Raw genomic sequence first — 16,540 nt, forward strand, 5'->3', positions numbered from 1 at the left:
TAATAAAATATAATTTATTAAAAATAAAATAATGTAAATTCTTGCCCAATGCCCATTAACATTCTACATTATGAATTTTAATAAATAGAGATTACTAAAGTATTTGATGCTCTATAATTTTTATAGTCAACACACTTTTTTCCTTGTTGGGATTGAGAGAGAATATAAAGAATAAAAAAAAATTATTCCCAAACCTCATAACTTTTGGAAGCTTTTCTCCACAGAAGGTTGTGTAAATAGCCTATTAATTCTGTTGTCATTTTTCTTCCTGCTTGCTGATCTGAAAAAAGAAAAAAAAACCTCTCAAGATCTAGAAGCAAGAATCAAGCTCTATTACATTAAATAAAAGAGCTAACTATATTCAGAACACATAATCTTTAAGTAATGGCTACAAACACAATCACATTCAGACAGCTTTTCATCATAGATTTTAGGTTTACTAGCAAAATCGGTTTATACAATACAGTCAGCGTTTGGTACAGTCACAGTAATTCGCCCATCAATCTGTGATAGTTTTCCAGCCTAGTCTCTCTTTAATGTATTTCCCATGTTCCAAATTTGATCATCATCTGGTGCCTTAATGTTATTGTGAATGAACAGGCAGCAATGCTGGAAATCATTAATAAGAAATGTTCATTATGTACTAACCACATCAGATCAAGTTCACAAGAAAGGCCAATTATACCTTAAAGCCTTTGTAGAATACTTTAAGACAATCTTTACACATAAACTTTATTACTTTAAATTGTAACTTGTGTCTGATTGTTTCTGGTCTAGACATTTACAGAGTTCAAATATATTAGCACACATTAAGGAAAAGTTTAAAACAATAATACAATTCTACACCCACTTCTCTTTCACCCCTTTGGCACTATCAATTTCCACAGTCTTGATTAGCACTGAGAGTTTCCGACTCTCAAGCCTAGTCAGCAGATGTAGTTTGTTTCATGATTTAGTTAAAAATACCCACATGAGAGTAAAAAGCTACTTAATGTATCTACTTAAAATGTTATAATATTTTGAGAATATAAGTGTATAATCTGGAATCACAATGCAACTAAGATTTCTTAACTATAACCTTAGGAAATTAGTTATTCTGGATAACCAACTTTTCTAGTTGATTGACTGTTTAATTAAACATAAAATGTTTTTATTTTAAAAAGTTTAAATCACTTCATTCAGTTCTTAATTTTTCTAAAATTATGTTTTATGAATTATATTTTTCTAAACATACTTTCTAGTTTTCTGAAGCACATTTTAACCTTTGGTCATTCAGAGTCAACAACACTAACAAGTACTGTATTTTATTGTACTATTAATAAATCATGGTGATGCCTTTGGTAATTATTATAGAATATAGTACAGATTATTATATTTTTTAATGTTTGAAACTTTTTAATAAAACTTGTGGAGTTTTTCTTCTTACCTTGTTGTCAAGTTAGCCATATATTTCCCTGTATACCCTTTCACTGTTTTTAATATATGACCATTAAAATGCTAAGGGTTGAAAAAACCAGATGACCAAGCTTATTAGAATTGTGTCTAAGGACATGGACAACGGTGTGGGGATCGACAGCGGGAGTGGGGGGTGGGCTGGGTGGAGGAGGATAAAGCGGGAGAAGTTGAGACAACTATAATAGAACAATAAAAAATTTTTTAGAAAACATTTACTGACTATATCTCTATATATGTGTAGAGTTGGAAGAGACTGGGGTGAGAATTTCTAAGAAAGGGATTATAACCATCTGTGTGCTTCAGGTTATAGTGTCCTACAGAGAGGTGGGAGATTGGGGAATGCTAAGATTTGGCTCTACATCTCTGCTTTAACTGGAGCAACTACAGTGTATTTCATGTGGCACAGGGTTCATATAAGATTGTATCACAAGAGGATGCTGCTGCTAAAAAATGTCAAAAACCAGGAATTTGACACAACCTTCATTTCACAGTTGGAAAAAAATAAAATCCAGTGATATTATTGACCTGCCCAAAGGCATACAGCAAATTTGAGATCAAACTGGAAACACGTGAAATTAGGTTTCTAACATCACAATTTTCCACCATACATGAGTTTTAAGTTCAAAGGTTTGTTTTTGTTTATGGTTTGTTATATTTGCTTATTTTGTCATTCTAGCTTGCCAAAGAAGTGGAATCTGGATAGGTGACGTGTTATAGTTAAAGGTTATTAGGAAGAAAAAAAGAGGAGTGAGAAAAAGGAAAAAAAATCTCTTGACCTGAGTATTTTGCTACTGTTCTGATAGCCACCTTGGAATCATATGCATATTAACACCTTTCTAAAACACCTGTAGAAATCCTACTGACCTATAATGATGTCTTCAATCATCTCCTTAGCAAGCTGTTCTTCCTTTCTTTGTATAAGTATTTCAATGTGGTACAGTAAAGCTTTTCCAACATTTTCTGATGTCTTAAAATGTTCGCAGATCATCTTCAGGAAATGAAACCCAACAAATTCTCTGTTCAATGAAACAAAATTGTAAGTTGTGTGAGTAGAATAGTTGGTTTTTTAACCAATAGGACTAAAGTTTATTTGAGTATGAGCAAAAGAGGCAAGATAAAATTATATCTGAGCTTAGGTAATATCACTAAATGTGTAAATAAGCCTATTTGTCAAAATAAACCTTTTAATTCAATTTTTGCTTAATTTATTAAGCCACAAATATTTTATTTTCATGAACACCTATAGTCAGATAATCATCTCTTTCCTACTGTCTTATTTATGCTTTTTCTCCAAAAATGATGCTAATTTATAAAAATTGCTTCATGAGCTCCAGTGAAGATGCATGGACTGACATCAGAAATTCACTAGTCATTTTGTGATGAGAACTTTTAGAATCTACTCTCTTAGCAACTTTCAAATACACCGTACAGCTATGTTAATTACAGTCACCATGTTGTACACTACGTCTCTAATATTTATTTATCTTGTAACTGGAAGATTGTACCTTCCAACCACCTTCTCAAGTCATTACGCTGTACACCTTTAAACTTATACAGTGCTGAATGTCATTTACATCTCAATAAAATTAAAAAGAAAAAAGTTTACCAGTGCTTTCTGCCAACCACTCCTTATAAATATTTATTTATCCTTGGTTACACAAATAATACCAGTATATTTTGATTATTTAAAAAATTCTAACAATTCATGGACTGGAAGACATTATTGTTAAGAGAAGTATCATATGATTTCACTCATATTAGGAATCTAATAATGAACAAAATAAACTACAAACAAAATAGAAACAGGCTCAGAGAGGACAGACTGACAGTTGATAGAGGAAAGGTAGTTGCATGGCTGGATGAAAAAGATGAAGGAATTAAGTAAAAAAAAACAAACACCCCTCATAGGTACAGACAACAGCATGATGATCACCAGAGGGAAGGGGTGTAGGGGGAAGTAGAAGAGGGTATATGGAGTATAAATGGTAATGGAAGGAGACTTGACTTGGGGTAGTGAACACACAATACAATATGCAGAAGATGTATTATAGAATTATACACCTGAAACCTATATACTTTTATTAACCAATGTCACCCCAATAAATTCAGTAAAAAAAAAAATCAATATACAACAAGTGTTGGCAAGAATGTGGAGAAAAGGGAACCTTCGTGCACTGTTGGTAGGAATGCAAATTGGTATAGCTACTATGGAAAACAGTATGAAGTTTCTTCAGAAAATTAGAAATAGAATTGTTTTTCTTAAGATGGTATTTCTTTTTTTAAATTGTTATTCTATTATAGTTATCCCAATTTTCCTGTTTTCCCCCCTTCCCCACCCACTCCTCCCCCCACAGCCAGCCCCCACCCTGTTGTCCACGCCCATGGGTCACTGATACTTGTTCTTTAAATAGACCTGGCAATTCCACTTCTTGGTATGTATCTGAAAAAACCCAAAACATAATAACCAATAAAAAGATCAAATGATCTATGCCAAGATTACAAATAGGAAAAATTATGCACAAATACAAAGAGTTGAAAAAAAGGAAAATTCAAAACAGATTATTTGTTAGGATAGTAAGATTAGATATGATCTTTTTCCTTTTAAACTTTTCATTATAGTCATGATATGGTCACAGAGCTAAAAAATAGAATTTTTGAGAAGAAGGAATTAAAGCTCAAGGTGAGGAGACAGTAATAGTAACTTCTTTGTTGTAAAAAGTTCAGGATCCCTTGATCAAAGTAACTTGCATTATAAGAGACTAAAAGGATTTATAAGTAAGACTTGTAAATTATAGAAGTCTTAAGAAATTATGGAAAAACTAAGGGGTAATGAAGACTAAAGAAAGGAAAAGTTGTTAGTTCTGATTTTTCAAAGGGGGAAGTAAACTCCCAAACCTGGCTACTCAAAGTGTGGTTCACAAAGCAACAGCATTAGCATCATCTGAAAACTTGCTGGAAATGCAGATCTCAGGCCCCACCCCAGACCTACTAAATTGGAGTATCTATTTTAACAGGACCTTCAGCTGATCATATACACATTAAAGTCTGAGAAGCACTAACATAAACCAGCAAAGATTTGATGAGTAAAAGACAAGCCAAATTAATCTTAGTTTATATTTTGACAAGTTTACTTAAGTGGTAAATTTACAGAGTAATCAGATAATCTAAAAAATTTCAGAAAAATGACTCACAATAATAGACTATCAAGCCACCTAACTGCTTTCCTAGAATTGGAAGCATATGTTATGCCCTTCTATAGCACAATATATTACCAGGATCTCATAAGTATATAACCTGAAATTGTTTGCACCCTGACTCCTAATCAAGCTTGACTATAAATGGTGAAATGTCAAAAACATATCACTTAACAAACATGGTATTTCAACCCACTTATCAATGTATTCAAAATTTTACCCTTACATCAAGGTGGAACGTCAGAAAACTAGGTCTGCACTACCTTAGCTTAGTCATAGCAGAACTGCATTCACTTTCTAACAACGTTTTGCACACTTAGCTAAAAGAAACTTCTTTACATACAATATATTTATGCCTTTGCAATGATATTATTAAAATCATTCTCTATAATATAATGCATAATTCTTATACTGCCTACAGGTGACAAGTGTTTAACATAAATGAGTGAAACAGACTTCAAGAAAAAGCAACTTCCAGATATGCAATCACACTTTAAAAAATTTTTTTATTAAAGTATAGCTGGCATACAATATTATATAAGTTGCAGCTGTCCAGCATAGTGATTTGACATTTTCTACCTTACAATATGATCACCACAATAAGTCTAGTAATCATCTGTCACTGTATCAAGTTATTATAATATTGCTGACTATATTCCCTGTATTGTACATTACATCCCCATGGCTTATTTATTTTATAACTGGAGGTTTGTACCTCTTAATCTCCCTTCAGTCTTCACCCATCCCACCACCTCCTCCCCTCTGGTAACCATCACTTTGTTCTCTGTGTCTATGAGTCTGTTTTTGTTTTGTTTGTTCATTTGTTGGGTTTTTTTTTTAGATTCCAGAAATCATATGTTATTTATCTTTCTCTGTCTCACGGATTTCACTTAGCAAAATATCCTCTAGGTCCATCCATGCTGTTGCAAATGGCAAGATTTCATTCTTTTTTATTATGAGAAATGTTCCATTGAATATATATATACTACTTCTTTCTCCACTCATCTATAGATGGACACCTAGGTTGCTCCCATATCCTGGATATTGTAAATAATGCTGCAATGAACATAGGGATGCATATATCTTTTCAAATGAGGGTCTATTAACTGAACGGCGATACAGCATGTTATAGTAGAAACAGGTAAGAGCTCAGAAGCAGCAGCTTATTTTAAATTTAAATTTGAAATCTAATAGTACTACTTAATTTATCTAACTTTTAATATTAATTTTGAACTTTTAAATTCTCACCTGAGGGTATATTTATGATTTCTGAGAGAGAGAGAAAGGGGAGGAGAGAGAGAGAGAGAGACAGACATGCTCCAACTGGGGATTGAACCCGCAACCTAGGTATGTGCTCTGACCAGGGGTGGATCCATCCAACTGAGCCACCCAGCCAGGGCTGATTTTGAAATTTTGAAATTTATAATTCTGTTGATTTGAAAATAGAAACCTGAAACTCTTCTATACTAATATGCCAATATCCACATGGGCTGATATGGAAGAAGTAGGTACTTAAATGGAAATTTGGGTGCTGTCATTCAAAGGAAAGTGGAATGAATAAATGATAGCTGATCAAAAGCAATAAATGTCCACTATATCTGATATTTCAGAGTTACCTGATTAGAATTCAGTACCACACTACACTACAGTTCAATGTGTAGTTCTTTTATCCACATTAGTGATGTTAATTGAGAAAGGCAAAATAGTGCTTTCATTATTATAATGCTGAAAATCAGAAAACATTTTTAAGAAGTCAATCTTTAAGTCTACAATTTTGAGTCTGTAGTTTAGGTAATCACTTCCATCTCTGAAAACCAATTTCAGCATAGAAAAGTGAATCAGATTATTCCTTGCCAAATGAGTTCCCCGAAGAAATGACTTCACTAAGAACATGTGAATTAAAATTTACATTTGCGTAATTACTTATCGAGCACATTTGCAGAGACAGGTTCAGAATATTTATATGGGTTGTCACATTCACCAAATGGGTCAAGTCTTTGGGCTGAGGCAGGGATTTTCCCTTGGATGACATGAACAAGCTGAGTTATTTCAACAGTTCAAAAAACATCTCTTTAGCACCTGTCATAAATGCTGTGCTGTATTGTCCGGCTCTCCCTTTCGAGACTGAAGTATTTATTTCCAACTTGCTATTTAGGAATTACCAAAGGTTATGCCCCCTCCCCGGGCAGCTGGCATCCAATGACTAGTCAACACTGGGCTATATGATCTCACCCTAACTGAAGACAATTCTGAAGGGCCATCCCATCTTCAGTGCTCCCCATGGGCTGAGGTTGAAGCATTGTTGTGATGTTACATCAGTCCAACTCTCTTTACCTAGTTCTGCCCCCTTTCCTTCCCGTTATAGGTGTTGATCCCAAGAGTACCCCTTAAAAAACCATTTGCACATTAACCTCCATCTTAAAATCTGCTTCCAGGGCAACCCAACTGGTGACAGCATCACAATCAAGTAAGACCCCTAAGCTCCAAGAAGTAGAGGCCCCTATTGCATTGTGCGTCAAATTCACCCAACAAAGCAATAACCTCTGATGAAGTCACAGGAGATATTCAGTATACATGTAGTATTACTACATTCACATTTCATTTTTAGCTTTTTAGCACAAACTGTTTCCTGGTGAATTATACAATGAATAGACTTGTCTTATAATCTTAAAACACACTTCCACCTTAGATTTAAGGTACAAATCAAGGCCTATATTAATAACTAACCATTGCAAGCATATCTTTTATATTCACATTTAAGTTATTTTGACCAACCTACATGAAACTTATAAGATACAGGCACCATGTGATAAAGTTCTATCACATCAAACTTTTCATTGACACCACAAATAAATACACTTTTGGGGGGCAGTATTACTTATGTCTGTGCAAAAGAAACATCACAAATAAACCTTTTAAAACGACCTTCCACTAAATTATCAGACATGCCTTCAATGTGCCACACAACAGCATTTCTGGTTAGATTACATTTGAAACTTAAAACTATACTTTGTGCCTCACTCACTAGAAACCGTTTTTGTAAACTTGTCATCTATAAGAGGGATTAATGCCTGGGCAATCTTTTTCTTTAATATATAACTATATAACTGCATTTTAGAACAGGGTTGCTTATTTAATTCACTTTGCAGAAGAAATTTGGTTAAAATTTCAGTACTTTCCTTAAATGCAGTAAGTTTTAATTATATCACTTTTCTGCATACTGGCCATCGTTTCTACTTTATTTTGTTTCATAATGAGCTCTTGGGTGGTATTCATTTGACATAGACACACTTTGTTTTCATATTAAACATGTAGGAATATTTTTTACTTCCATCACAAAGAGATTTGTCCTTTCTCATTTTCTTGAATGCCCTCTCAGTCTAGCTTTCATTCTCTCACTTTTTGGAGAGAAAATAGGTACTGTAGGGATTGGGTCAAATTAGAGAACACATGCCCCATGTCTTAAGATGGTACCAACTATTTAGCTCCACCTGATTGTTGCTTAGCAAGAATACTGGCCAAGTGTTTTCAGATTTTTCAATTTTTTTTCCCAGGAGAATATAGAAATCCAGATTTTTATGTAAAGTTATTAAATGTTGGCAACTAATTCATCCCTATGCCACACATCTCTGGCCCTACCCAGCCTACAGTCCACTGGTTTGCAAACTCTTTCCTGTGTGAAATTCTTTAGAATATAGAATTGGGGCAGGGAGAGTTTTCAGTCCTGAAAATAGTAATACAGGACATGAGAGACCAAAAAAAAAAAAAAATCTATCAGGCATATAGAAAAAAACAGCAAAATAACAAAAGCCCCACTTTATCAGTAATTTCTTTAAATATAAATGAATTAACCTATCCAACCATAAGGTAGAGACCTAAAGAATGGATACAAAAACAGAATCCAACTATATGCTGTGTTCAAGAGGCTCACTTTAGATCCAAAGACACGAATAGGTTGAAAGTGAAATTATGGAAAAGGAAAAGGGTATTCCATGCAAATAACCAAAAGTGAGCAGCAGTGGCTATAATAATATCAGAAAAAATGACTTTGAATCAAAAAGTCTTAGAAAAACTAAGGAAGGACATTATACATTAATAAAGGGTTCAATACAAGAAGATATAACAATTATAAACATTTACATACCTAATAACAGATAATCAAAAGAACTCCAACTGAGAGAATTGAAGGCAGAAATAGATAAGTTCTACAGTAATCGTTGGAGACTTCAAGACTCCATTTCAACAATGGATAGAACCAGACAGAAGATAAGGAATAGATACTTGAACAATACAATAAATCAACTAGATCTAACAGACACATAGAGCACATTCTACCCAATAACAGAATACACATTCTTCTCAAGTGCACATGGGACATTTTCCAAGATACATTAGGGCACAAATGTTGTCTCAATAGATTTTAATAGATACCATACAAAATGTCTTTTTTAACCACAAAAGAATAAAGTTAGAAGTCAATAACAGAAGAAAAACTGGAAAGTTCAGATGTTACAAAAATTAAACAACACACTTAAATGACCAATGAATCAAAGAAGAAATCACAAGGGAAATTGGAAAATACTTAGGGATGAATAAAAATGAAAACGCGACGTACCATAACTCATGGGACACACAAAAAAAACTGTGCTAAGGAGGAAATTTACAGCTATAAATGCTTACATTAATACAATCAACAGAGATCTCAAGTCAACAACCTAACTTTACAACTAAGGGATTAAAAAACAAGAACAAACTAAGCCCAAACCTAAGAAAAGAAAGAAAACTGAAATGAAATCAGAAATGAAAGAGGAGACACTGCAACAGATGCCACAGAAATTAAAAGAATTGTAAGAACTACCATGAAAAATTATACACCAGCAAACTGGATAACCTAGAAGAAGTCAATGAATTTCTAGAAATATACCACCTACCTACCAAGCCTGAATCATGAAGATATATAAAAACCTGGCATACCAATAACTACTAAAGAGGGAGGGGTGGGGGGCAGTCTTGTGGAACTGAGCCCTTAACCTGTGGGATCTGACATTATGTTCAGGTAGACAGTGTCAGAATGGAGTCAAGTTGTAGAATATCCAGTTGGTGTCACAGAGAATTTACTGGTGTGGGCAAAAACTTACACATATTTGGTGACCAGAAGTGAAACGCTTTGTGTAAGTAGTAAAGGGGACAGGGAAAAAATATGTATATAGGAAAAAAACACACAGTAGGGAAGAACTAGGTTTTTCCCTACAACAGGAAATATGTATAAATATGTAGAGATTACTGGAAATATGTATAAATTCTATGTGAGGAAGAATTCCATACTCCAGCTTTGTAAAAATGTAATAATGAAAATCCTCTCTTCCACAGGTATTCCAGAAGAGGCTATATGACTTTTCATCCAAGAAGTCATGTACAAGTAGGAGACTGGTCTACAACAATGGTTAGCAAGCTCTAGAGCCTGCAGACCAAATTCAATCAGCCACCTGTTTTCATAAATAAAGTTTTATTGTGTAACTAAAGCCACTGTCATTCATTTATAGTTTATAGCTGCTTTCACATTACAACAACAGATTAAGAAGGTGTGACAGACTTTCTGGCTTGCCGAGCCTAAGATACAATATTAACTGCCTGGCCCTTTACAAAAAATGTTTACTGATCCTTGGTCTGAAATAGTGGCTCTCAGAACTACCTGGAAATCTAATAAGAATACATAGACTTGGGCTTGTTGGAGTAAGGTAGGGCCTGACCCCTTTATTTTTATCAAGTTCCTTAGTGATTATATTTTTAACAGTTTTATTGAGGTATAATCCACATACCATATAATTCATCCATTTAAAGTATACAATCTATTGGTTTTTGTATATCCACAGTTATGCAACATCACCTAATTTAAGAACATTTCCATCACACCAAAAAGTAACCCTAAACCCTTTAGCAATCACTCCTCATTTTCCCCAATCTCTTACAGCCCTAGGCAACCAAAAATCTATTTTGCGACTATAAGTGTGCCTATTCTAAAAGTATCATATAAATGAAATGATATAATATATGGTCTTTGTAGCTGGCTTCTTCCACTTAGCATAATGTTTTTAAGGTTCATCCACATTACAGGGGTGTCCAACCTGCGGCCTGCAGGCCGCATGCAGCTCACAATAGCTGCGGATGTGGCCCAACAGAAAATCGTAAATTTACTTAAAATATTATAAGATTATTTTGTGATTACATGTCTCAGTGTATTTAATGTGTGACCTGAGACAACTCTTCATCTTCCAGTGTGACGCAGGGACACCAAAACGTTGGACACTCCGGTAGTAGGATGTTTCTTTTTATTGCCAAGTAATATTCTATGGTATGGATAAACCATATTTGTTTATCTATTCATCAATTAATAAAAATTTCAGTTGATTCCACGTTTCAGTATTAAGAATAATGTTGCTAAGAGCATTCTTATACAAGTGTTTGTATGGCCATAGGTTTCTTAACTCAAGAGCGTACTTGCTAAGTCACGTGCTAAGTAACTTTCTATTTAACTTGTTGATGAACTAATAGACTGTTTCCAAAGCTGCTGCACTATTTTACATTCCCACCATCAGTGTATGAGGGTTATAATTTTTCTACATCTTTGCTAGTATCTGTTATTATCTGTCTTGTTGATTCTAGCCATCCTAGTGGGTGTGAAGTGGTTTCTCATTGTGCTTTTGATTTGCATTTCCCTGATGGTTAATTATATTGAGCATATTTTGAAGTGCTTACTCCCCAGAAATTCTGATGCATAGTGATGTTTGAGAAGCATTAAGGGGTCTGTAAGGACTTTAAGGTCCCTTTTGACATTAATGATCCCATAAAGATACTGCTGGAGAGGTATATCACTTGAGGACTATACTTTGTTCCTGTTCCACCTGACAATGACCTGCAACTTAACTTAGTCTAACTCCTGTTTTATAAAGCCATGACATTCTTTTTTAATTTTATTATTTAAATTTTTAATATAAATTTTAAAATTACTTGACTATTGATTGTTTAAATCATTAAACAAAGTTCAATTTTCTAATTTGATCAGCACAATGGCAAATACTGTGCTCTGTGAATATGGATGTATGGATGTATGGATAGAAAGAGAGAAAGAGAGAGAGAGAGAGAGAGAGAGAGAGAGAGAGATTGATTGATTGATTCAATGCGTGTATATGGAAACCTGAGAAAAATATTAGTCTTTAGAGAAAAGATAATCAATTCTTCTGTACCTTTCACGATCCATCAGCAGTTTAGCAATGCTCAGACAGAAGTCTACAGTCATGTCAAGATGCAGTATGTCTGTGACAGCTAGCAAAAAGAAAAAATAATCATATCAGTTTCATTTCTGAGCAAGCTTAGCCATTTTCAATAATTTTTCTCTGTTCAAAGTGTACTTTCTAAATGTTTGCCACATACCATGCCTTGCCTAAAAACTTATCAAAATCTTTTTATGACATAAAAATATACAATGCTAGGGAGTGTGAGGAAACAGGCACTCTTAAATAGATGACAAAGTAACCTGGTAAAATCCTTTTGAAAAGCAGTTTGGCAATACTATGTGCTAAGAACATAGTGGTTAAAAGCTTGGGCTATGAAGTCAGAAAAACCTATATTTGAAATCATTTGCAACCTGTATGGCCACAAGCAAGTTACTGAGATTCTTCTGCACCTTAGTTTTGTTATCTATAAAATGGGGACTATATCCCCAATCTCTTGGGGTGATTGAGAGGGTTACATGAGATTATATATGTAAATTACACAGCAAAGCACCTAGCACTTAGTAAGCATTCAATAAGTGACGGCTGCTATTATTCCCTGTACCTCAGAAATTATATTTCTGAAAAGTCATCTGGAATAAATATAGGAAAATGCTTATGAACAAAAATATTAATGGCAGTGTTGATTATAACAAAAGGAAATATACTGAGTATGCACTATGGACCCAGGAACTGTGTGCCTGTTGCTGGCCAGCAGCAGACAAAACACAAAATCCCTGCTGTCAAGGAGTTTATATTCCAGTAGATGGTGGACGAAAGATATCTTTAGTATTTACCAAAAACTTCCTTAATGGGTATCTGCTATCCTTTCATAATTTAAAGAATTATATGTATTTTAATTTTTTTCTCTACAATAAAAAATACCAGTGAAATTCTAATGCCAGCAACTTAGGTTGCCTATTCTAAGAGAAAAGTACTTTCACTAGCAAAGAAATGAAGAGACAATAAAAATGCAATTTTCATACATTCTCTCAATGCAACAAAGTAAAAGATAATTTTATTATTTTACACTATGGAAAACTTAGAGTCAGGGAAGCCTCCTAATTTATAATCTGACATTGGAACTTCATTACTCTGAATATCAACAATATTTAGATTGAGTTAAGTAAAACAATCTGGGAATAAAGAATAATTTCACTTCAAACTCTGCTTCTTATGTACATTTTGATAAAAAACTGTAATGGGGAAATCTCATCCAAAATGAAAGGACTTCACACCAGGTTACTCCAATAATATCTATGGTCTTCCCACATTGTACTAATTTGAGTAAATCTACCGTTTTAATTGGTTAGTTGGTTTGTTTATTTCCCTAGAGCAAAAAAAGTGGAGTTGTCTTCCTGGTCGCTAACACTCTTCAACCTGTGCATACTGAGATGACAACCTAGGGATACTAACAACCTGGAGATGCAGAATCCTCTGTATATTTCAGTTTCTGAGGTCTCTTAGTGATTGGATAAGATTCAAGATGTCACAGGAAGTTTCAGCAGTACTAAATTTAGAGCTACACACTTCCAAATTTGACTATTGTCCTACTTATTGCAAATTGTTGTCATTTATTGGATAATCAGTGATTAAACTAATATACAATTTTATATAGTAAAAATAATGCAGCTCTATAATACAACTATATTTTTATATAGTAAAAAACTAAAGCATGAATACATTAAACGAATTGAGTAAGTTACTTTTATGACTAAACATAATTGAAATACTGTTAGGGGGCCAGTGTACATTAAGACTTTTTTTGCCTCACTTAATACATTTATATAGTAGTAATAACCATGATAATAATAACTACAATAATAGTTATTATTACACAGTAACTATGCACCAGGCAGGTATGGTGCTAAATGTTCTACATACATTTTCTTATCTCAAAACACCACAATGAGGTAGACATTACTATTATATCTTTTTACAGATGAAGAAACTGAAGCATAGGAAAACTAAGTAACTTGCCAAAAGACCCACATACATTGGGTCTGAACACCCCACAGCTATATATTGGGACCTTTACTTCGTAATGTGTATATTCTAGCACCCTGAGAATTCTGAGAAACAAGTAGCAATGTTTATACAAGTAATTATAAAAGTTACAACATTATAAAGGGTTTTTCTATCAATAGGTAATCTTTCTTCATGGTAATAGACAACTTCAGAGGGTTAGGCAGGTGTAACTCTGTTGGGCTAAAAGAAAACTGATAGCTTTTTAAAAATTCTCACCTGAGGATATGTTTTTTTGATTATAGAGTGTGAGGAAGGGGGGAGGGAGAGAGAGAGAGACAGGGGGGGGAGAGGGGGAGGGGGGGAGAGAGAGAGAAAGAGAGAGAGATCAATCGGCTGCCTCCCATACATGTGCTGACCGGGGACTGAACCCACAACATAGGTATGTGACCTAACCCAGGATCGAACCTGAAACCTTTTGGTGTACAGGATGATATACTCCAACAGAGCCACCTGGCCCTGGCCTGATAGCTTTTATCCAGTTATTTTTTGCTACTTATTAAATTTGCTATTATTATCTCGTTTCTTTTTCTTCCTAGATAACAATCTTCTCCCTTTCTTATGTAATCAATTTCCCTTTCAGTCACCATCAAATTATACTACAAAAGATCTCCTGTTTAACAAATTGGTGGTTAAATTTCAAAATTGCACTTCACACACAGAGACGATACCTTCAATGAGTTCTTCATTAGCTATTTTGCTCTTCAGGAGGATTTTGATCTTCAAGAAAACCCCAGCTGGGTTTAAATGTTCCTATTTTAAACAAAGAAATCACAATTATATTAAAACTGTGGAATGTAAAAGACAATTTTGAAGTAATTGCCTGTTTTATTCAACCACAGCAGGATGACTCATGATCAAAGGAAATCAAAATTACAAAAGATCAGGTCATAACATTCAATCTATCCCTGAGGACATTTTCTGATATTTTATTCAATCTAAACGAAATGAAACAAGGAAAAGAACATGTAAACATTTCCACTGAGTGGCAAGCATTTAAATGGCAAGGTTAGTACTTAAACTGTGTGACTATAAGGCCATATTCTTTTCTTGGTAAGCAAAACCTTAAACATCAATTAGAATTGGGTTTTTTTTGTGAGATTTTAATAACAGCTACAGTACTCTGTAAACAATGGTTGAAAAAAGAGAAAACATACTGTCTTTCCTATAGGATATGCTTGTCATATTTACTATTCATAAGGAGGTACTCTGAATGGTTTCTCCAAGTCCTGTTAGCTGGCCTTAAGCCATCTGTGATCTCTAGCCTGCTTCTACTTTTGCCTGACAAGGTACATCTTTAAACAGCTAGCTAAGATTAAAAGTGCAGTGTAGACCCACAGAATAGAACTTTTCTCTCTACAAAGCCAATTATCCTCTACACGAACACTGTACTCATTAAATCTAAACTCTGAAAATGATTATAGCTATTCATGTAAGAGATGTCTTAAGAATGTAAAGTTAGAGAAAGTAAACACTGGTATTAAAAGGGTTTGCAAATACAGATGACAATACAAAGAATAAACTAAGGTTGCAAATTTTAACCTATTCCGTTACTACCTTTCCTAGTGGGCATGTTGAAATATGTCTTATGCTCAATACCCTCTTACCTTCAGAGGTATACAGGTCTTCCAGACCTTAGCAGGATCTGTTTTCCTTCAATCTATGATACTCCCATAAGTTAACATTATGTTTTCCTCTTTTATTTCATTATCAAACAACTCCAGAGAATGGACAGTACTTAGCTTTTATTGTATCATCTATTCATTTCCATAAACATTTACACTGTATTGTCTGTCCTGTGTCTTGACACTAAGCTTTCAAAATTCATGACTAAGTACCTGTTAAATCCATCAACTTTCTCCCTACCATCAACCTCCTTGTCTTAAAACTGTTATTTTTTCTCACTATTATTTCTTACTCTTCTTCTTTAGATTTTTGTTTGCTTTTTTTCTTTCTCTTTTTACCAAACAGTTATTGGAAAACAGGATCCAAGTATAACAAATTTTCAAGGCAAGTACTGTAAATATTGTTTTGCAGATGAGGAACCTGAGGCCCATATGGAGTACCTTGCCCAAAGACACACTAGTTGCTAAGTAGTAGAGATGAAATTTGAATTCGGATCTCTCTGACTCTAAAGGCCATAATCTGCTGGCTCCCTTGAAGCTCTTTCTACCCTTGGCCTTCCTATCATTATACTGTTTGCTTTTCCTGCAAGCTCTAAAGATAACTGTTTCATTTTTTAGTGTGAAGTGTATCACAAACACACACGATTATAGAAAATATATGTGTATAATTTACAGAATAATGATAAAACAAACACCCATGTATTCACCACATAAGTTAAGAAACAGAACACTACTAGCACATTAGAGGCCTCCAATCTACGACTGCCCACTTGCAACCTCCTCACTTTCCCACAGAGGTAAATACCACCTTGAATTTTGTGCAATTGCTTTGGTATTCTTTATAGATACTCAACATATTGCTCAGTTTTGCCTGCATTTGAACTTCATTCAAACAGAATCATAATGTACACAAATGCTTCTGTGACTTGTTTCTTTCATTCAATATCATGATTTTAAGATTTATGTTGAT

At 34.1% G+C, this 16,540-nt stretch overlaps 1 protein-coding gene across 1 annotated transcript in view; it reads right to left on the reverse strand.

Annotated features, from left to right (window-relative positions):
• Positions 1-16,540, reverse strand: part of TEX11 (testis expressed 11) — a 156,101-nt gene that overhangs the window by 69,921 nt on the left and 69,640 nt on the right. The window contains exons 11-14 of the mRNA XM_054574233.1: positions 14,617-14,698; positions 11,894-11,972; positions 2,320-2,471; positions 195-280 (exon numbers count right to left, since the gene is read on the reverse strand). Of these exons, the coding sequence (XP_054430208.1) occupies positions 195-280; positions 2,320-2,471; positions 11,894-11,972; positions 14,617-14,698 (399 nt within the window). The remainder of the gene's footprint in view (positions 1-194; positions 281-2,319; positions 2,472-11,893; positions 11,973-14,616; positions 14,699-16,540) is intronic.

The sequence above is a fragment of the Pteronotus mesoamericanus genome, unplaced genomic scaffold, assembly GCF_021234165.1.
Source record: "Pteronotus mesoamericanus isolate MK-2021 breed Mesoamerican mustached bat unplaced genomic scaffold, CSHL_Meso_final contig_256, whole genome shotgun sequence".
Taxonomy (NCBI): Eukaryota; Metazoa; Chordata; class Mammalia; order Chiroptera; family Mormoopidae; genus Pteronotus; species Pteronotus mesoamericanus.